This window comes from Prinia subflava, chromosome 7 (assembly GCF_021018805.1).
Source record: "Prinia subflava isolate CZ2003 ecotype Zambia chromosome 7, Cam_Psub_1.2, whole genome shotgun sequence".
In the NCBI taxonomy this organism is placed as follows: Eukaryota; Metazoa; Chordata; class Aves; order Passeriformes; family Cisticolidae; genus Prinia; species Prinia subflava.
Window position 1 is genome coordinate 30238783 of NC_086253.1, and position 22812 is coordinate 30261594.

Genomic DNA, 22812 nt, shown 5'->3' on the forward strand with positions numbered 1-22812 from the left:
AGCATGGCTTCTTGCTAATTGCTCCAATAATATCAATCTTAAGGTACTATCTTTGACTCTCATCTCTAAAAATTTCACCAGGCGCACTATAAATTTATGAAAAGCTTCCTCTGGCTTCTGTGCTATGTCTAAGAAGTCTTGCTTTGGGGAGAAGGATAAGTTGGTTTTTATCAATGCAGATATCCCTACGTATCTGCACGAATCTAAGACAGTGCGAGAAAGGCCAGCTTGCACATCAGGGCAAGCATATTGACTCCTCCCCATAAGTAGGTCAGCTCCGACCCCAAACAAGGGATCGTCTCGAGGCAGGTGGCTATTTTTGACAGCCATTTCTCCAGCTAGGAATTTCCAACTTCTCTCAAAGATAAAAACCTGTTGAGGTTCAAACATCACTGTTGCAAAACCTCTTATAAGGAAACATCAAATTCTCAAATTCTGCACTGATCCATTGAATTGCCTCAGTGAAGCTTGTATTATTTTCTGCCACGTCCCTTAATAAGGGAAGCGGGACTGCCCATGATGGGTCATCATGGCTATGATGTTGTGGAACCAAGCCCACAGGTCCCTGAACTGGCTCGGGCAAAGCTGCATCTGCAGGCAGCAGCTCCGTTATCTCAGCAGCCTGGTTTGGCTGGGATGCAGGACTAAAAACCTCATCCGATTTCATGACAGGAAAAGCGTGCACATCAGACAACGCTTTTGCCCTGTTATCATCTCCCACAGCCGACCCGGCCCTGTAGGGGGGGTGGGCGGGGGACAGTGACACGCTCAGACTCCTCTCTGAGTGGGGGGGCGATTGTCGCGCTGGGCAGGGGGGCGTGGCCGACGGGCCACAGCTTTCAGCTCCCGCCCGGCCAGCCGATGGGTCGGTGGGCGGGTCGGCGGCAGCAGCGGCAGCCGACAGCCCCTCCCGCTCGGTGCGGGAGGGCATTCCCCGAGCGGCAGGGAGGGGACGCGCGGCGGTGCCGCGCGACGGTGCGGGGGGGTTGCATGGCACGGGGGGGCCCGCAGCAGCAGGCAGCGTTGCACCCAGCCCTCCCCCCGCGGCGCCAGACCGGCACCGGACGCGTGGGGCGGGGCGCAGCGGCGGGACGGGGCAGGGAGGGGCTGTCCCTGCCGGGCTCGCCTGCCGAATCCTGCGCGGAGCAGGTCACGGCGGGGCGAGGCGGGCCGGGGAGGCGGCGGCAGGGGGCGGCGCTGGCAGCGCCGGGGGCGGCGCGCATGGCGGCCCCCCCGGCTCCCCGCAGGGGGCCCGAGGCGGCGTGGCTCCGCGCGGCAGCTGCACGGCGGACCCCGCAGCGGGGGGGTTGCCACGGCATGGCGGCCCGGGGCGGCGATCCCCCGCGTTCGGCGTGGGACCCGATGCCGAGCGCTCCGCCCCCTCGGCACCCCAGCTCCCCGCCCGGCCAACCGCGCGGGGAGCGGACCGAAAAAAGCTTCCCAGTCCTTCCAAAAACCCCGCTGGGCGCGCCCAACCCCCGACATGGGGGCCGGGATCTCCCGCATCGGCTCTAACCCTGCATCAGAGCAATCCTCGTCAGAAGCGACGGAGCTCGCAGGGGAGCCAGTCCTGCTTCCTGTCGAAAGCCCAGAATCAACTTCAAAGTCCTCCCCAGCCTCTTTTAAAAGCAGGAAAACTGTGGTCCATGCCCGTAAAAGAGTGCCTGCCTTAGAGTTTCCATCAAGGACGGATGAGAAAAGGCTTTTTCCCAGGGTTCTCCATGGGGCAATATAAAGTGCCTTTTCAGCAGTATGAAAAATTCCAAGCTTTTTTCCCCAGCTAAACAGTTCTCTCACGTGTTTCCTGGTCAAGTCAGCGTCACGGGACAACAACAAGGAGTGGAGCAGTTCCATCATCAATCGTTCCTCTGAGAACATCGTGGATTTCTTCTTTTTGCAGCTGTAGAAGGCAGATTTTTCTCTTCTTTTTTTTTTTTTTTTTTTTTTTTTTTCTTCTTTTTTCTTGCCTCACTAGCTTGCAACTTGACCACGTGGGCGCCAGTTATCACCGTGGAGGCCTAACCAGAAAAACAGACTGGGGACACAGATCTGGGTGCAACAACAGCAGCAGGGCAGAAGACCCGGTTTATTTACAAAAACCTACTCTTATACTTTTACTATGAGGCCTGTGGATTGGAGGAAGGAATTCCCACCTCCACATCACATTGGTTAAGGGGACTGTCACACAGTCTTGTTTGTCCCGGCAAGGAATGTAAAAACAATGGCTATGTTTATAGAACATAGCTGATGTTTACATTAAAAGAGCGTGAGAAGGTACGAACTTCTCCTTTAATATGAACGCTCAGCAAAACCGGGAAAAACTCATGGCAACAGTTCAGCAGCACCAAGAAAAGCCTGGCTCCGTCCTCTTGACACCCTTCCTTCAGATACTTACTGATGGGGTCCCCTCTCAGTCTTTGCCACCTTACAGTTTTATTCGTGTCCAAGTTCTAACTACTCCCTTCAAATACTAGAATAAATTTTATAAAACAAAGATTTAAGAGACCTCCAGGTAAAACTCAGTTAAAACACTGGCAACAAAGTCAAGTATCGCAGCCTTAGTTATTCTGAACTGTAAGTGCTATAATGTGTTAAACTTACAAGTAAAGGCTTTAGGATTTTAATATATCTTGTAGTTGTCTAAATTACACTTAGGCATTGCAGGGCTTTTTGAGTGGATACAGAATTGTGTTGGAAGTGAATGCAGTACAATACTCAAGGACAAATTTTTTATCTTGATGTGCAGTGGTTTGAGCTTTTCCTGTTCAACCATTTCAACAGCAGTAATTCTTGGAGCCACCTTCACTAAAATGGGCTTCAAAAACCTGTATTGCATCTCTGGCTTTTGAAAATGCCTTGTTTTGGTCAGATACCTGTAGACATCACATTTCTATGCAGTACTAAGCTATAAAGAGAGTCTATATTTCAATTATAAGGGAATACCTCAGCATAAAGAACTGTGTTCTTTAGTCTTCAGAAAGGGGATAAATTCATCTGAATAACCTTAGCAACAGACTTAGTCATTGCCAGAATTCAGTTGTGTTTCTGGTAGACCTATAAACTTTCATTAGCTTCTTTACATAATGATTTATATTAAAAGAGTTGTACATTGCATTGTAAGATTTAACATGATTTGATTTGCTGGTTTCAGGTGCTTTACTGGCAATTTAAATAATATAAATAAATTTGAACATTTATTTTATCTTCTTACAGAAGATAAAAGATGCGCTCTGGCACGTGTCTGAATTGAGGGTTTGCAGTACACTTGGCTCTAGATCTTAGGCATATTTTTTGTGTGTCTTAGTACCATCATAAGTTGACCTATTTCAAACTTACCCACCACATGTTCCTCCCTTCTCAAATGAATTGTCATCTACTTACCTGTCCTTGGAGGATTTTTCAGCCACTGTGGTGTTTACCTGTCCATGCACTACAGTAAGGGTGACCAGCCAACCTAAAAGCTGCACTCAGCCTTCAGCCTGCACCCAGAAGCAGCCCCTGACCTTGGCTGTCCTTGTGATCTACTTCAGAACTCTTGTGTGCAGATCAGGGCAGTGTCCACACAAAAGCTTTGTTGGCTGGTCAATAGTAATGACATTCTTACCTTCATTGCAAAAGCTATCCCCACTGTTGCTGCGGTTTAATTGTTGGTTTGTGTCATTAAACATCTTTCATGCTTTGAACCCGTGCCCTGGCTTGCCTCTGTCTTCAAAGTAGGTGGTTCCCTGCCTTACTTACTGATTTTACCAAGAGCTTTCCTTCCCTGCCTTCCTCCTTTCTGTTTCTCCTTTTTTATTTTTAATGATACCATGTTGTTGTGCCCTCCAGCTGATTGATTTTATTTCTCAGCTTTTTAGAATCCATTACCAGTTTACCACATTTGTTTCTTGTACAGAGTTACCAATAAAAGCACCTGGCAAATAGTTTTCCTTCTGTGCTTCAGATGATGATCTTTTGTAAAGAAGGCTTCAGCTGTTTGATCCCATTGCTTTCACTGCCCCTTAGAGGCACATTTTGATACTAAAGAGCAGCCTAAGCCTAGTGATTCAGCAGTTTAGTTACATTCATCTGTGTCCTATTTCAAATTACAGTAGGCTTATTGCAGTGTGCCAAATTTGCTAAGATCTGCAGCAAGGCTATAAGAAAACAATGTAGTTAATAGAGAAGTTTTTTCATCTTTTTTTTCCCTAAGAAAAAAAAAAACCACAGGGGTATAACATGCTCCCATATAATTAACACAATTGATGAGAGTCTCAGTTTTTTTAGTTATCAGTTGTAGATTCCTCAACAACTCTAGCTGCTGGATTCAAGTATCGCAGTGGGGAAGATGTAAGAATCCCTTGATCTCAGTGGCAAAGTGACTCTTGAGTAAATTAAGACTCTATTAAAAAATCAGGAAAGAAGTCCTGTTTCATTCTCTGGTGTGAAATAACATTTCATAACACCTAAGTGTTTATTGAAGGTGTTTTTCATTAGCCTGATAATGCCACAAATACACACAGTAATGAAAGCAGTAGTAGTAAATGCAAAATTCCAAGGACTAAAAGACACATCACAGAGGGATGCTAAGTGAAGGCTTAGTAAAGAAAAAGTTAGTATGTTCATATTTTAGTTATAAAGCCAGTTACAAGGAGTTGCATAAGCAACACAAAGACAGTGCTTTGAACTTGCATATCTTGCTCTTCTGCATTTATTTCTAGACATGTCTAGTTGAACACAATATCATCATACACAATTTTACATTTTAAAGATGTACAATAACATTGCCCATTTTCAAATGATTTTTTTGGCAGAATATTTGTGTGTTTTGTTTTCATTGCTGACTTTGCAGCATGTTTCTTTAGTTTGAGAAAACCCATTCAAAGTTTCCTTTAATGCCATAAAGTTTACAGGCTATGTTTAAAATATGAAACACTTTTAAAAGTGCAGTTAAAATCAGGGCTTTAATTTATTAAAAATTCATAAAGATTAAAAACCAGAAGGCTAGATTCTCAACAGAATATAATTTATAGGTTTTTTTATTTTAATTAATCTATAGTGATTTATCAAATTGAAAATCTGGCCTTTCCAATATAACCTTACTGTTAAGAATTATTTGTTCAAAGACAGCAAGGTTTATCCCTTCAGAGGATAGTAATAATACTGAAGTTTACCTATTCACTTTTAATAATGTGTTCACAGAACAGAATGAAGCGTCATTCCAGAAAAGCAGACTGAATAATAAAATCTAATGATTCTAAATTGAGGTATATTTATATAATACAGTTCTTTCTGTAGGTCTGTACTTAAAGAAGTAGTGTGAAATGCAATCAAAGTAAGCTTACATTCCTACCACTTTGCTCTACTAGAGTTCAGTTCTGCACTGTCTCCAAGCAGGTAAAAGCAGCCATATGAATTATATTTTAAACTGCTGGCTTTAAATAAAATTTGAAAAGAAACTTGCAAGAGTTGCAGCCTAGTATGGCTGGCCTCCTTTTTAGCAAGTTTCAAGACATTCCAAACTTCAAACATTTTTCAGTTGTTTACTTCTGAACTGCTGATCATGAAAAGTATTACTCCTATTCTTAAAAATGTCAGAATTCTTAAATGAGATTAAACTTCGTAGTGAATGATGAATCAGTCCTTTTCTTAAATTAGTATTGCCATGCTCTGTTCAGGTTGGCAAATACTAAAAGGGAAATTTTGTGTGAGGATAAAAAACAACAGTTGGTTATGGTCAGTTTATTTTGAACAACAAAATTTGGAAGAAATATTCTCTATAACAGTTTCTTTATGGATGTAGCTTTCATTTACTTACTAATTCAGAGTGATGTTTTTGTAAGTGATTTCTGTAAGTGAATTGATGTTCTCTATTCTCTCCACTGTGTATGTACTTCACTTCCACTCAAGTAAAACATTTTTAAGTAGGAAAATAGGCTGAAGAATTGAGGATTTTATCACCTTTAAATTTTTACCTTTGTATCTTATGTAAGTGGTTTGGAACAAGGGTAAGATATAAACAAACTTGATAACAAAACATAAAGAGGCAAGAGTAAACTGCCTCATGTACCTTTTGTTACAAAGGGGTGTTTTAGCAAAAAGGCTGTCTGAGCATTGTTATATTCCTTGAAGTTTTGGTCACAGAAACTACTGAACTTTCAACACTGGTTGAGAATTGAGTACAAATGCTGCATTCAGCTGCAGCAACAACTGCTTATTAATGGATTTTTTTTTCAGGATCAAACCTTCATTTGTCCCCTGAGCCAGGGCATCCATTTGTTAGTTTTACTTAGCTCTAAAGGATTTTAGTCGGAGAATATGCAAAATAATTGTTCGAACCTCTGGTGCAGAAAAAAGCGAAGAATATACATAATATGTCCAAAGGCAAATGAGCTCTACAAAAGTAAGTTTTGACTACTTCACCAGTGAGGCTAACAGTAACACATCTTCAACCTTGTGTAAGAGAGTACATTGGAATTCCATATCTTAGGAAAAGAACTATTATTCTGTCCAATAAATAACTATGGAAATGTACAAAGTAAGGAATAATTATGTACAGCATTGATAAAACAACCACCAGGTTGGCTTAATGAAATATGACAGCAGATGCTACTTTTCTTTAGTGTTATGTCTTAAAATTAGTAATAGCTTGTTCTGCTTAGGTCTTTACTTACACAATTGCACAGTTCCCTTTATTTGGATTATTTCTTTAGGCCACAGACCACTTCCATTCTTCATCTGGTGAAAAGATGTCATTCCAGACTATGTAAGACTTTATGTCATCTGGATGCTTGCTGCCTTGAAGGTGTTTCAGCCTGCCAGAAATACAGCCTCATCAGAGTCCTTGCCACTGTCTTCACTAGGCAAGCAGCCACCCCCACTTGGGGACCTACAGCTCAAGTCCTCCACACCAGACTCCTGGTCGCTGTTGGCTGAGAGGTCAGGATCAGAGCTTTTCAGGTTGTCCTGTGTCAAAATCAGGGCAGAGTCTTCATCCCCTTGAGAAGGGCTCCGGGATGGGAATGATTTCAGATCATTGCTGTACTCCTGGGGAGTGTTAGCTAAGCTGTTGTTGGAAGTATACAGTCCAAACTGTTTGCTTCGGTCCTGTTGCTTACTCTTGACTTTATTATTACCTGATTGTGATTTCTGAAGATTTGCCAGTCTCTGAAATAAAGGAAACAGGATATATCATTTAGGGTCCAGAAATCCTCTTGTCTGTCCTCGCTTTTTTTCTTTTTAAATAAACTTTGAGAGCACAACTCACCTTTTAAAACTGACTGTTTACATTCATGGAGTATGAGAAGTGTGCAATTTGTCACAAACCAGTGCTGAATTACAACATTCTTCTCAGTTACAATGCCCTCTGAGCTACAGAAGGATTAAACTTAATTTCAGTAGTACTTGTACACCAACACAGATAAAATTTTATCCTTAAAGAAAAAAAATCCACTTTTGTGCCTTAAATGCAAAACATTCACAATAATTTATCTGTGAACAAAGACGATGGCTGAACATCCTCATTACAGAAAAGGATGTAGTGTGTAGGGACTCTGCAGCATATGGAGCTGGTTTCATTTATCATCAGTTACCAAGTCTGCGGTATCAAGCTCAGCTGTTCATTACCTCTTGTAAGACTTCCAGCTCTTCTTCCAGCTGCTGAGTTTCTTCCTTCACGGCCATCAGATAATCAGTAACTGACTGTCGAGGATGGAGCCCCTTTTCAAAGCGGTTGTACATACCACTCCAAAACCTGGAATTGATGGCAAGGTCAGTGTGCATTTAAGTCTCATGAGGCTACTTCACCAAATGGAATTTTCCCATTTGGTGAAGTAGCCTCATGAGACTTGAATGCACACTTTTTTTTTTTTTCCCCAGACAGATATTATCTAATTTATCTAAATTATCTATCCATGCTTATTCATCATTAGAGTCCATACACATAAGTTCATAGATGATTTAGCAAGGATCATGGTTCATTTGCATTTCCTCCATCCTGAAGCTGCAACTCATAGGCAGCTGGACATAGGCAGCTCAAACTAATGATACACAAAAGAAAGGTGAATGTGGTTTAGATCACAACTGAGAAAGACTCACTGAATGCAAAATTTTGCAGGCTTTTTTTTTGGTATTATTTTCTTGTTCTACACTATGGGCTTTAGAGCAATGGTACCTGTAAAATAGCCAATGGTAAAGAGAGTTTTTTGTATTCATAGTTCTCAATTGTTGTTCAACTTCCCATGAACTCAGCTTTGAAATTCTGCATTACTCTGGTGCTCCTCCTGCCCTGCTGGCAGTAGGGCCACAGGCAGGCCCTGAGTGTGTAACCAGTTCACCAGACAGGTTAAGTCGCTGAGCCCTGCTGTCCACTACAGCTGTCTGGCCAAGTAGCTGACAGATATTTTTGGAGCACGTGCATGCTGCTTGGTGGCTTATTATTCCTATCTCACATTCCTCCTTAAGTTTATCATCTGATAGCTCATGCTTGGAAATCTTTACGCACCCCAGTAATTAGATTACAATCAACAGGATTACTTAGCCATTGGAGGATCTGCTGTATCAGTACTTCTTTTATGATGATTAATGACTATTTTTAAATTGTTTTAAAGTGGATGTGACCTGGTATAGTAGACATGAGAGAACTCAACTTCAGTCATTTAGGATTTTTATTGACTTCTTAACAGCTGCTATTACTTGCAACTGGAAAACAAACTGATCAGTTTTACTTAAATGACAGTTTTAATGAATTGCTATTCAAGTTCTCCCAAAGTTTCTTAAAGACTAAAGGCACAATTAATTAACTCAGAATGTCAATAGTAACATTTCTAAAGTATTTTGGTATTTTGTTATATTTTGAAAAAATATCAGGAAAAACTTAATTCCGTTTTACCTGATACAACAACAGAGGGAAAGTCTGGGGTTTTTTTACTTGTTTACTTGTCTGGGGGTAAAAATACTTGTTTTAGCAATGAAATCATATGATTTCTTGAAAAGATCCTTTTTACTTCTAACACTAATTGATCCAAACTAACACCACAAAATCTTGGAATGGAAGAAGCTAAAACAACTATAAATTTAGAAACAACAGATGAGAACAAATGCTTTGAAAGAAGCATTTCTCAGTGGAACAAGTGAGTAACCATGAAATTAGGACACAGAACTATCAATATAGCTTTAATCTTAAGCTTCTTTTCAGACTAATACTCTGTTGTGGAATGGTGCAGAGGTGTTGGCTGACTATAAGCACACAAGGAACAAACAGACCGCATCTGAGACTATATAAACAGCTTTATAGAACAAGAAATACTTCTATACAAAGGCATTCTGTTCTGTACTAACCCATGCCACAATCCCCAGCAGCAAGTGATGCTACTTACTTGTACAAGAAGTTGCATGGAGCTATCTGTGGGTGCAGGGTCCCTTGGCTTTGACTGAGGTCTGACCTGTATAAAGGATTCAGGTAATCGGCACGATTTTTCCACAAGTGAGCCCACAATGAGTATGTTCTTTCTTTGATTCTGAAAAACAATACGTTAAATAAAAATATATTAAAGCCTCTACTACAATTCAGGGATAGCTGAAGCTTAGATGCAGCATTCTTGTCCTCTGTACTTCCAGTTTACAATCAGCTTCCTTAACAGAATTAGACTTAAGTTACAAGCGTAGAGAAACAGAGACCCGTATTCCCTTGTTGGTCACTAAAAGCAAAATCTGATCCATTTCCCATAAAGCAAAACCAGCTGGAGCAACTAGGTGGAGAGGATTCCTTTGGTTCCTTTGTGAGTTGGAGAGGATCTTTGCTTTCAGACTGATCTCTGCACCAAAGAGATCCCCACATTTAAAGGCACTCCTATCGCACTGAGCTGCAATTTCTTACACAGTTAGGTCTTGGGATGTGGTGATCTGTGAAGGTTTTGATTTTAAACGGACTGTGGCTGCTCTGCATTTGAGCAGTGAAAGGGACTAAATGGCAGCAGCCAGCAGTAACCAGCACCTACCTCTCATTGCTACTACGGACACGAGCAGGCTGCTTGAGAAAAGCAATGAATATCATCATGTATAGAGGACCCAGGGCCCCAGGGAGCAGATACAAACATGAGCACTGTCAGGAGTGGTGATGCTGTCTTTGGGCCTCGGGGCAGGTGGATTAATTCATAATTGCTTTGGAACCAGACAGCAGAAGGACAGTCTGCTGACTCAGTGCTAGGGAGGGCTACCAGAAAAAAGGCTATTCATTTTGTCCCGACATGACATCCAAACACAGGTTAAAACTCAGAGGAGCAGTAACTCTTAAACTGAGAACTTCACTAGAGTTGCTATCATTTTATCACTTTAGAGTTACAGGGCCAGCTTGCCTAGTACTTTGCAGTAAAGGCAGGCCCACATGGCTGAAGGCATAATGCTCTTGTCAATTTTCACTAATCCCTGTCACGCACACCATGGATTATGCTCCCAGCAGAGCCACACTGCAGAGGACCAACTTTTTTTGGTATTAATCTGTGTTGCCAGAAGACACCCTGTGCTTTATGAAACACATACATGCAGACTGGAGAATGTCTGACTGCTCAATACACCACCAGCCACAGACCCCATGCATAAATATACTACTAAAGAAAACATTTTCATACTTCAGCTCTCTTCTCTCCTTCTGGTTGTTACACAGGAAATTCCCAAACTGGCAAGAATAGATGTGATGCTGTATGTGGATGAGGAATCTTTCATTGAATTCAAAGGCACAAGGAAACTGTTCCATTAACTGCCAAACACATTCGATGAACTGGTCGATAACAGGCGATATCTCCTTTGGATCTCCATCTAAATTGCCATACCTGAAACAAGACAAGATACATCCAATTATAACCTGAGTTCCTGTAAGAAAACTGAATTAACTCTAAGGAAAACAAACCCTTCACTTTTAGTGTGCAAGTTACATCTTAGGCATTCATTTCTAAAATCTCAACTGCTACTATATTTTTACTTACGAAAATGATGCAAGAATCACGAAGTAGAAGGGAGACAGAATTACAAATAAAAAAGCCTCTTTTACTGTGTGACTTGTCACATTACAGCTACAAAAATCTGGCTGCCACATAGCCATGTTTTAATGCTACCAGTATAAACTGTACCCTGGTAACATAAGTTATCAGAAGAATGGCTGCAACGACCTAATTACAAAAGTGTGTCTTAAGACAGCCTCTAAATAGTAGATTATTCCCCAAACCAGAAAACTGAGCAGGAGAGCTACATTATAACCTCAGCAGAAAACAGATTAAAGCTGCCCCCTCTTGGTGAAATTTCTAGGACGTGGGAAAGGTTTACATGCTACTGTGACTGTCAAGTGAACATGAAACTTTCTGTGCATAAAAATGCCTCTTAGAACCATTTGCAATGAAGAAAAGGAGCCTGAAAATAAGAAACACATAGAAGTAAGAAGTATTTTATAAGTCTACATAATAGGAAGAAGCATTTTCAATCAATTATTCTGCTTGGGGGTGGTGGAGTTGGGGAGTGTATGTGCATTTCTATGTACACATGCCACCAGAGTAGCATTTCATAAATATCTAAAATTGAAACTTCTATTACCATCAAAAAAACCCACAGCAATATTGCACTGCAAAACAAAGTTATCAGTGGTTATTGCATTTCATAATACCTTTTGCCACTGATAATCATAAACAACTGACAGTATCATATTAAATGTGGTAATTCCTACTGGAATTTCACAGGTGCTGTGAAGATCTGCAGATTTTCTGACTTTTGTTGGTTTTTTAAACTATAACAAATTTATATTCAAATCAAGCAATATGGTGTAGTTAAACCCCAATATAAAATTGTATTTCTAATTTTTACAGAAAATAGAAGTAAACTCATGAAAGAAATAAAATGCAAAAATGCATCCATGTTTAAATATATTAAGTTCTTCAAACATTTTCATTACATTATAGCATTTGTATTGGATTGATATTCAAAATAACATGTCCAAATAAATGGCTTTCCACTTTGCCTGACGTTTCCGAGCAGATCTCGCTGTTTTTTTTAGAACTGAGTGTAACAGGAAGAGTATATTTTATGTAATAAATAACTCACAGACATGCCTAAGATTAAGTACGGCCTTGGAAGATGCAGAAGTCCCTTCGATGAACAGGGACTTATGTGGGGGGCCTTGGCACTACTAGAAGGTCTGCTGGAGTCCAAAAGGATTTTGCAAGCCAAATGGACACTACTCACATGGACCTCTCAATGCTCATAGCAACTGCAAGACCAGCATGCAGGATTCCCTTTAGTTCTGGAGTGCATATATAGAAATATTTCACTCTGACTTTTCCAGGCAGCTAAATTATATACTGGAGAAAAGGGTATGGCAGTTTCGCAGGGCATTCTGTTGCTGTGTTTTGTAAGGCAGCAAAGAAGTAAAACTGGAATGGCAGCAGATACAGACTACATAAACATATACATGCAGAGAGAGGAAAATCTTAGCACTGCCTTACCTGTGGTTAAATTTGTGACCAAAGGAAACCCAGTCTTTTTCAATTAACACCTAAAATGAGAATATTGCATTCAATATTCTGACATGTTGAAGCGTGTAAACAAGCAATGTTAGAATCCCAGCTAATTCTTAGAATAAGCAGAAAAGTGGCAAGCAAGAACAATGTAAGCAAGCAATATTAGAATCCTAAATAATTTTCAAAAGTAGCAGAAAAATATAATGAGTGATGAGCACTGCTTGCCAGCTCAGGGAAAAAACACTCTTCACGGATGCAGAGAGGGTGCCAGTATTTCAGCACAACTTCAAATATCTTGTTTCATTACTTTCTAAAAATAGAACTTATAAATGTATCAAACATCTTTTTAACCTCTGACTGGTAACTTGATAACAACTTCTAGATGCTTTACTACTGCTGATTGACCTGGGAAAGGAAGAGATTTTCCACTACAGCTGCTCGTTGCAATCTAATGTCTAGAAAAGACACACTTTGGACACTCCAAATTAAAATGTTCACTGCAGATTAATACAAATTCTTGCTTGCACAAAAGCTCTTTGGGCTGTGAGAGTTTCTTGGTCAAGGTTGGGAAAAAAAACAAACATAGGTGACCAACTAATCCCCACCTTGACTAACATTTCATAGAGAAATTTGGAGGCTTTAACATGAACATATAGAAGCCTTCCTTCCTACTTAAAAAAAAACTAAACCAAAACAAGGGTAAATTTTAGGACAGTATATTTCCTATTAAAAACAAAGATATTCATCTTAAGTGATGCCATACTTCATTTACTCTGAAAGAACCCGCTTACCATGAATCCCTTCATAGTTCTGTAATATGGATCCAATAGAAGGCTTGCTACAGAGCAAACCTGAGCTGTCCTATCCCAGCCATCAGAGCAGTGAACAAGCACACTCACACCTTCCTCAGCCACAGCCTAAGGATACAGAAAAGGTCAGAAAGTTCACAAGCAGGGAGGAAGACAATGGTAAGAGAGAAACAGTGAGACCAGAACCATACAGAGAGTATTAATTTAGGAATAGGGAAAGCTCATTCATTTTTTACTCTACCTCTAGTATTTAAGAACTCAGAGTTCTTAAATAAAGTTGAGTGTTATTCATCTCATTTGAAAATCAGTGTTACTGCTCTAATTTGAAAAGTTTTAATTCACCCCAGGCCATGCAATATGGTGGTTGAGAATTACCAGTTTATGCTCCACTACAGGAAGATGAAGATGTGGGATTCACTTCAGTTAAAATACATCAGTATGCCAGAGGAGACAACCACCTACAGTAGATTCAGATGCTCCAATGCATCTGATGCCACTTACATGCCACTAAGAGAATAGCCATCCTTCCAATATGGCTCTTAGTTTTTCACCATGGTGGTAATATCATTGAGGGCAATGTCTGCTTCCCATGCCCTCACTAGCCTGGATGTTACTGCAGCACACTGCACTGCACTGATGACACGCTGTGAAGGCTTGTGGGGAAGCCTGTGGTAGTGGGAAACTTCCACATCTAACAAGCAAGATTTTATCAGTATTTTTAATGTAATAACTGGGGAAAGAGGATTCCATTTTATACATAAACACATAAAGAAGAAATTGTGCTGAGTTCTCCAGAGTCTGGTGTTGTACTATTTTGAGAACTTGAGGGTTGGCAGTTGTTTTTTTTAATTCTAAAGGTTTTGGCCTTTGTCATTTCTAAAGTGAATTAAATTTAGGAAGTAGAAAACAAAGTAGGTTAGGAAAAATACTGTTAGGAAAAAAAATCCGTTTTAGATTAATTTGGGGCTTAATAGGGAATGAGGAATAATAATAAATTATCTATGTTTATCTCAAGAGACAAGTAAAGTCTACCAAAATAGAACCCCTGTGGGCAGAAGACCAAGAATTGAGAACTGAAAATTGTGCAAATAAGAATGGGTCAAAAACCATGTCTGAGAAGGCACTAGGCTAGCAAGCACTTACACAAAGGATAATCAGACTAGCAACTGGGGAAAAACTGGCAAAGCTAATGTAAATTACCTTATTCCTATGAGCTAATGAAAAGTAGCAGGGCCGGGAGTAATATGTGTATTTATTGCACAGTTGCTGTTCAGGTAAGAAACAACAGTTGCCTACTGAGAAGCAAGAAGTGATGCAAGAGAAACAAGCAGTTAGTGAGGAGGGAAACCCATGGGGTCTTATCTGTAGAGTTGTGTGCAGTAGGTCACGTGAATAAATAGGCCAATAAGAAATTGTAATCTAGAAATACGAATTGAAGCAGAAAAAGGCAGAGCACAAGGTAGGGGGTAACAAAATTAAAGCTACTGCTGGCAGATGACAAATGTCTACGTGACTTTGGGGGTGTAGGGGAAATAATTTCTTATTAAAGCCAAAACTGTTTTCTGGAAGAGTTCTAAAGTACATAAATGTAGAAGCTGCGAGATAGTTTGCCCATGGTAATACACAGGAGTTGGTTCAAGAGGTGAATTTGGTTGGTTGCCTGATAACCCAGAGGGGATAACACAGTAGCTATACAATGTATATAACATAATGTATTATACCTTTTATATAGCTATATGTGCATATTACAACTACCACTTCCACAAAGAAAATGTCCAGAAACCTGTGGAGGAGGCAGAGCAAACAGGGAAAGAAACAGTAACAATCACTGTTGCTGAGAAAAGTAAGGACATCCAAATGTCTGACATAACAAGACACAGGCTAGTAGAGGCTTCAGTGCAAAAGAACACAAGCTTTTGTTTACTACTTTAGAAAAACGTTGACACCACAGCACCTAAGAATCACCACTCCTCATACAAAAAGCATTGCAAGATGGGCTTTTTTCAGGTATATCACTGAAGAGACAACAGAAGTTACCCATAAGCAGAGAATTTGGTCCTTGTTTTCTGTATCTGGTTACTCCAAGTTTTGCTCTCATTTTACACACTTTACCTTCGCAATAAAAATGCCAGCATCCATAATGGCTTTGATGTGCTTCAGCCAGCCAGAATTTTCTAGGCCCCACAGAAAGTCGCTCATTGAAGGTGATTTCAGCTCACAAACTGCAAAATAAGATACATTTAAAGTGTGTATTAATTAGAGTCCCTTAAGCTTCATTGCCTGTTCAGCCTTGGAGTTGTCTCTTCTTCAGATATCTGTTGTGTAAAACATGCATCTTTCGAAAAGAAGAACTACTTCACGGTCAAATGTAACCTTTGAGAAACACATAAATTTAAGAAATGGGGCTGGGTCAAATTGCACCCAATATGTTGATTTAATTTAAAAAGAGAATCTGTCATAAAGCCAATTGCAAACAAATCCAAAACCATCCTTTTGTGAAGCATGTATTTTCCAAGATTTGTGTTGGGAATGAAGTTTTCAGAGCCCTGGGAGCAGTTCATGATGAGGGCTTTAATAAGCCCTCAAGAGTCTTTAATGATGAGGGGTTGGAAGCAGAAAGCATTTGATTTCTGCTGTTGGACAGGCACACAGACACCTAAATGCCACTGCCTCCTACTCCCAGCATCACCACAGAGTTAAAGTGGTTCCATTCCACATTTCTCCATCCCTGAATTAAACCTTATTAAAGCTTCACTTGGAGTCAAAAAGTATTCTGATGGTGAGGACAAGACATAATCCATCAAGGAAAATATTTTCTTGAACATCTTCCAAACTCTATTCCACATTTGAAGATAAAAATTACAATCACTAAGTTTTTACTCTAAGTTTCTATTCTTCTGTATCCAAGTATCTATCTTTTAATAATAAAGAGTTAGTGGCATCAGAAGACAAAAAGGAATCAGAATCTAAATAAGATGCCTCAATCCAGCACAAATACTCAGTGAAATTTGGTGCCATCTATTTTCAACAGTAAGATGCTGAATTCACCCCATAAATAAACTACATCTTTATTTTGATCTGTGTAGAGTTATACTGTCTTTTAAGGAAAAAATATATTAGCCAGTGAAATTAATTTTCAGAGTACAGTGAAAAACATCATGGCTTTTACTGAGTTAATGAATGATCTGTCAATTACTAATATCTTAGTAAGTCTCTCGTGGTCTGGAAATCTTAAAAGACTCAGCTATTTATGGCCCCTGCATAGCTTTATTTTCCTTCAGTGTAATTGAAATTTAATTTTACAATCCAAAGACAGAGTTTATACCATATCTGAACTATCTGACTGTCCTAACTCCATTTAGTTCAGAAGCAAAATGGCCTAATGTGTCCATTCAAAGTCTTACAGTGTTTATATGTAAGGCCCCTTCCAGATGGTTATTTTAAAAGTAATTTTTGGAGGATATTTATAAAGATGCAGAGATAACAGCACTGAAAGCAAACAACTTTTCACATGATTAATGCTCCTGTGCAGATGGAAGCATGACCAATTAGTGGCTGAATTCTGGCTGAAGCTGCTGTCTCTGTTGACAAAAGCCCAAGGTAAGGCTGAAACAGTGCTTTGCTCATTCCCACTCCCAAATTGGAGTCAATATTTACTGACCACTTCACTGAGCAAAGTTCATACTGTCCTAAATGCATACACTGTATATTTCACATGACTTTGGCAACAGATCTGGACCTTAATACTGAGTTCAGTTATGAATTCAATCATGAGGCTTATCCTAAGGGGGAAAGGCATTTCCATCTCAGCAGAAAAGGTACCAAAGTCTTTGAGAAACATGGCCTGCTTCACGCACAGTGTATATGCACAGGAAAATCAAGAGCCAACGGGCAGAGCTCTGAGAATTCCAGCAATGTGCCCATGTCCCAGGATGGGAGGAAGAAACAGGGCACATGTTGGAAACTGCCTCTTCCACCAGCAAAAGTACCAGGGGGTGTGCTGGACCAGTCCTCCCCATTTCTGGCAGGAGAGCCATAAGTAAAGCAAGGAATAGTTGCTGTGGGCCAAACCCACAGGTTTTCTTAGTGGCTGATCTGTCCCAGAAGTCCAAGGATCAGAGGGCTGCCCCTACATCAGCAAGTGCTGCTCCTGGTGTGAGGGGAGGAGAAGCTCATATTTGCTGTTTAAATACAGGCAGGGAGCATGTGGGGCCATCACCTCAGTGCACAGCACACGGGGGCCAGGTGTGCAGCTGGATGTGCAGCACAGCCCACCCCAAAGGCCAAACAGCAGCCTCAGGCAGACCTTGGATCATCATCAAGAAAAGGCCCTGTGTAATGTCCTTCTAATGTTTAAAATTATTTCAAGGAGGTTTGTGCACAGGATCAAAATTATCTCAAGGTTCTTCATGTAGACACATCTATAAATAGAGAAAAATAAAAATCCATACTATACTAAAGGCACCAGAGGAAAACACTATTTTTTTCTCTGAAAGGAAATTCCATCATGTTGAAATCCATTTCACTTCCACAGTACAGTCAAATCTCAACATTTTTTGCATATTCTGAAAAAAAAACTTATTCTAAAATTTTAATCATTTTATAATGCTGGTATAATTTGCCAAAAATCAACATTATACCAGGGTAAATAAATGTTAGAATATGATATATTGGCTTGAAATAAAGTTAGTAAAATCACAAAGCTGAAACCATTTTTTTACCTACTCAAATAAAATATTGAAATTTTTATAAGTATAAATTTATTTCCTCAGCTTTTTTCTCAAAAAATATTATTATATATATTATAATAAAATTCATATATTCAAATCATAATTGAAATTAATAAATTCCTAATATAAGTGCATTTGCTAATGGAAAACTGAAAAATAATATTTTTTACAAATTCTCTAAAATTGGAAGTTATTTAAAATCATGTATTGAAAATAATCTGCAGTCTGGCATGTGAAGATACTTTGCTCTTCACTTCTGCTTAGCACCAGTAAATTGAAGGAAACAGGCCTTGCATTTCAGCAACACATCTGGCCAACTATAGCTTGATGGCGTCTTTTCATGCTGTATACTTCCAAGCAACAATACAGCTCACGTTAAACTAAAATCAGTTTTCATCAGCCTCAATTGTCTTTTCAAAGGTTTTTATGCACCTTACAAAATCTTAAAACAGATCATGAGCAGCAGACCCATTCTGTAAAGAGTAGTGTGATGTTTTACTTAAGATTCACATAGGTACAGTGATAGCACGTTTTACCCATATGGCTTATTTGGAAACAGATGCTAAGAATTTGTGCCTTTCGAGCAGCCTAAAGTGTTAAATACATCAGAAATTAGCTTGTTACATGCAAGTTTGGGCCATGGGCCAGTCTCATGAACTTTTGGCTCAAAAATTATACACAACACTGCCCATGCAGCCAGACTGGTTGTTTGCTATTTTAACTTTGATAGTCTTGAGTTGAACAAATAAAGGGACCTGTTTACTCACCCAGCCTCTCTCCTAGCCAAACAAGACTTCCTAGTGAACAAAATATCTTTCTGTTTTCCCACCTGAGATCCTTAGACCAAGAAAACTCTCATGAAGAAAAGGATGTTTTACCTGCATCACACTTTATGCTGGTTTCCATAAAGTGCTCTAATTTGAAAACAGAGCATGGCTTCCTTATTTTAGCCCTTCTTAGATTTCAAATTTACATTTGCATGCACTCAGTGGGAGAGAAATGAAGAGCAAGAGAGCATGGGCAGAGCATCAAATCAAGAATAAGACAGAGGAAGCTGATTTGAGAGGTGATGGAAGTTGTTGTTGATGTACATGAAGTAAATACAGAGAAATGGTGGAGTGAGCACTATTACCTATTTGCTTGTTAAAAATCAACAAGCCATTGAGGGTCAAGGATGGCTTATTTATCCTTGCTCTTTTCCCAGATGACCTCTAAACAGTTATATACTGCAAATATGAAATGGCAGAACAGCTTTGCTGGTTTATATAATGCTAAGTATTTATAAGGCAGTTGTTATTAATTTGCATGGGCTATTGAAGGTGATGAATTGTTACACCCACTGCCTGTGAATTTCATTACTAGACCTGATGTGATATGTTCTTTACAGGGCATGAATAAGTTAAAATGTTAAAATTCGCAGTCTAAAATGCATGACTACCTTTTGTGAAAATCACACCACAGTTTTTCTGAGCTTTAAAAAAAAATCAATCTGTGTTTTCCACTAGCCTCAAAGTCAGCTATAAGGGATTTTTTCATTTCACCATCAAAATTTAAATTTAAAAAAAACACATAGTAGCAGCAAGGCGCACATAATCAAAATTAGGTTTATCATTAAATGATATCTGGATTTCAACCAGGAAACAAGGTGTTTTCACAATTAAGAAATCACCAACCAGTATTTGCCATGATGCTCCATTGCACAAGTCCCATTAGCCAGCAGGCAGCTGCATGCAGCTGCAACAGGTAAAGATTACTTTCCATACTTTTTCCCTGCTGCTGATTTCAGAGCAGTTATTCTGATTTCTCTGACAGAAAGATCAATTCTTTCCTCTAGTTTCCAATGAAGAGGAATATTACCTTCAAGCATTTTCTGCAGACTGTTTCTCATAACATGGATGTTCTCAATGCCTATGAATTGAAACTTGATGTTGGAGTAGTTGTCCTCATTTTCATATCCCTTCCCTGCTGCTCTGTTTGCCATTGCGTTGAGCTGAAAAACATAGGGAAAATTAGATGAAAACCAGTAGCAGAATCTTTTCCAAACAAACCTTGTGGTCTACAGCAATAAATCAGAGGGGTTTAAGTCGGGTACAAATAGGAAGCATTTGTCAGTGTCAAGACAAGAGGTGATTAATTGAGGATCTATTGCAGGGTACTGGGTTGCTGAGCCTCTGGCATCCCTATTTCACACATTTTGAGTAAAAATTCCTTAGGGAGGCTAAACACAACCCCCTCCTGCCCCAGCTTAGGCAGGATTCCTCTGCAAGAGCATCAAGGTTTTAATTTTAAAGAGCTGCTTTGATTTTATGTTGGCTCAGCAGTGTGTTTACTAGCAGAATGTACTCGGGAGGTGGCAGTGTCTCATCTGCCACGCCGCTGGTTCACAGCATGTGCACACTGCAGTGTTGCCCAAGTTACTGCCTTTTACTGCTCAAACCATCCAAAAGGTGATATACAGCTTACTTCTTTGAGGCTTCCAATAATGAAAAGGGAGCTGGAGTAGCACTTCCTAATTTTATAGTAACTTGGCTCGTGTTACGTAAGACAACAAAATATTTGAATTGACAACATTACCACAAATACTTTCATCTGCAATGCACTATCAAATGCTGTCAAAGGAGTTGCTGTGCTTCAGCAAAAATACTTTCAGATGGAAGCTGAAGTTTTGTCTTCTAATCTGTTACTTGCTTCCTGGCATGGGAAAGTTACTAAATACTTTAGTTCAGTTTTCTCAAGCATAAAATTAAGGGTAGGGTTAATGTTTATTTTCCCCCCTTTCAGGACCCTTGGGTGGGAAGGCAAGCTCTCTGCCAAGCTCCTTATGCCAAATTTTGATCTTTGGGCTGAAAATTAGAGCTGATAAAAATTAATTAATTACTTTTAAATTTTCTTTCATAAGTTATGAAAGAAACTTTTTAACTAACTTATTCTTTTATTAAGTACCAATCTATTTTTTTCTAAATTTCCTACAGCAAAATCTCACTGTGCAACAGAAAGAAATTGTCGTTTTGCATAAAGTCCATGCTTTTCTGTGAAATTCATGATGTAGGGCTGGGGGAACCTTCAAACTTCCCAAGAAATATGAAGACATATGAATATGTCTGAGAGCGACAAAGCAGCTTAAGTGGCAGAACCTCCATGCATCCAAGCACAACTAACAGCTTCTGCTCAGGAAAGATTTAAGAAATAAACAATAAAGGATATAGATTTCATGAGGCATCAACTGGACAAAAAATGACTAATCTTTATTTCACTGAGGGTTAATGCTCATGAAAAAGTTAAAAATTTTCTCTTAGGCATTGCAGATAACTCTGTCTCCAGTTTATTTCCCAGTAGTGCAGGCAGTACTATTGATTCACTGCTTCTGTGGTCACATCTGAAGCTCACAATGATATATTTTAGTGCTTAGCAAATGGCATCATGGGGTATACAAGAATGTCTCCTTTTCTGACCTCTTCCACCCCAAACACATATACTCCCAATATTAATTTTTAATTTGGAGCCAATACCCACAATCGAGGACTGATTGCCTGATGCCATCTTCCCTCCAATCAAGATGAACAAGCCTTGATTTTTTATATTATATGTCAAAATAGGTTTCCAAGTATCAAATTTGATATCCTAACTTTCAAAGGAAAGAGCAAAAAGTTACATTTGTGGACCATCATTAGGAATTGAAACATTGCATGGATTTCATGACACAACAGAAGGAACCACACTCTAGATAGGAACCTGGGAAAAACACCAGCGTTTTTGATTTATACCAATCTTGGGCAAAATTTCTTTTAACTTGTAGTATGCAATTCAGGGAAGAGCACAAACAAAAAACTCCATTTTTGTCTATCAACCAGCACCATTTTGACTATCAATGGACAATAAAAAAAGGAGATACAGCCTGTGAACAGCATGTCAGTTAAGGACAGAGTCCTCTGTGTGACTTGCTACAAAGATATAAATTATCTGCTGAATCCTAATCTTTCTCTTTTGAAGTTGACATCAGTGTTCTTGTATAAACAAAATGAGGCAGTGTCTCTCTGCAGTAGACTACAGCTTCAGGAAGAAAGATCTGTACATGAGTCTCAGCCACCACAAACCCCTGAAACCCTAAATGAAAAACATCTATCCTCTAATTAACCAAGTACTCAGCACATAAATACCATTAACTGTTCCTGCAGCACAGTAATTTTATCACAAATATCCTTTCTTAAAGGCCAATCTGAAATACCACTCTTTGAAAGTAAATAAATACAAGGTTAAATTTGCAAAGCTTTCTGACACTCATTTATTTTAAATACTGTCAGTTGCCAAACTTTGCTGCTGCCACAATATTTACTAACAAGTTTTCCACATCATCTACCAAAATTCCATCTGTTACTCTTAAAGTAGTAGTTGTGAAGCTATTTAAATTGTGCATGTCCCTGATTAATCTCAGGGAATATGAGGATACAGCCTGTAAAGGTAAAAGACTCCTTTTGCAAGATTTCCTGGCATTTTTTTTAATCTGGAGGATAACCAAGTCGAGTCTTGTTATAAAGATTAGGGAACTAATGTGCTTAGTCATGAACAGTAAGTTTGTGTTTACTACCTTCTTCTGGGATCACACAGAGGAATGACAGTGGCTTAAGTAAAGTTGCATTTGGTCATCCTGCTATATCCAAATGAAGTGGAAACAAAGTTTTTTTCCACAGACAAGTTTTTTGTTTTGAAAATTATCAAGTGCAATGAGGGAAGAGCCCTTGGGAATGTTGAATTGAAGGATCCATCAACATTCACGATCTTTGCAAGAAACTG

General features: G+C 39.5%; 1 protein-coding gene across 1 annotated transcript in view; it reads right to left on the reverse strand.

Annotated features, from left to right (window-relative positions):
* Nucleotides 1-1558: 1558 nt before the first annotated feature.
* MTMR7 (myotubularin related protein 7) overlaps nucleotides 1559-22812 on the reverse strand; it is a 51860-nt gene continuing 30606 nt past the window's right edge. Inside the window, exons 7-13 of the mRNA XM_063402034.1 lie at nucleotides 19879-20011; nucleotides 15404-15513; nucleotides 12468-12517; nucleotides 10608-10808; nucleotides 9357-9497; nucleotides 7606-7732; nucleotides 1559-7146 (exon numbers count right to left, since the gene is read on the reverse strand). Coding sequence (XP_063258104.1) covers nucleotides 6790-7146; nucleotides 7606-7732; nucleotides 9357-9497; nucleotides 10608-10808; nucleotides 12468-12517; nucleotides 15404-15513; nucleotides 19879-20011 — 1119 coding nt within the window. The 3' untranslated portion in view covers nucleotides 1559-6789. The remainder of the gene's footprint in view (nucleotides 7147-7605; nucleotides 7733-9356; nucleotides 9498-10607; nucleotides 10809-12467; nucleotides 12518-15403; nucleotides 15514-19878; nucleotides 20012-22812) is intronic.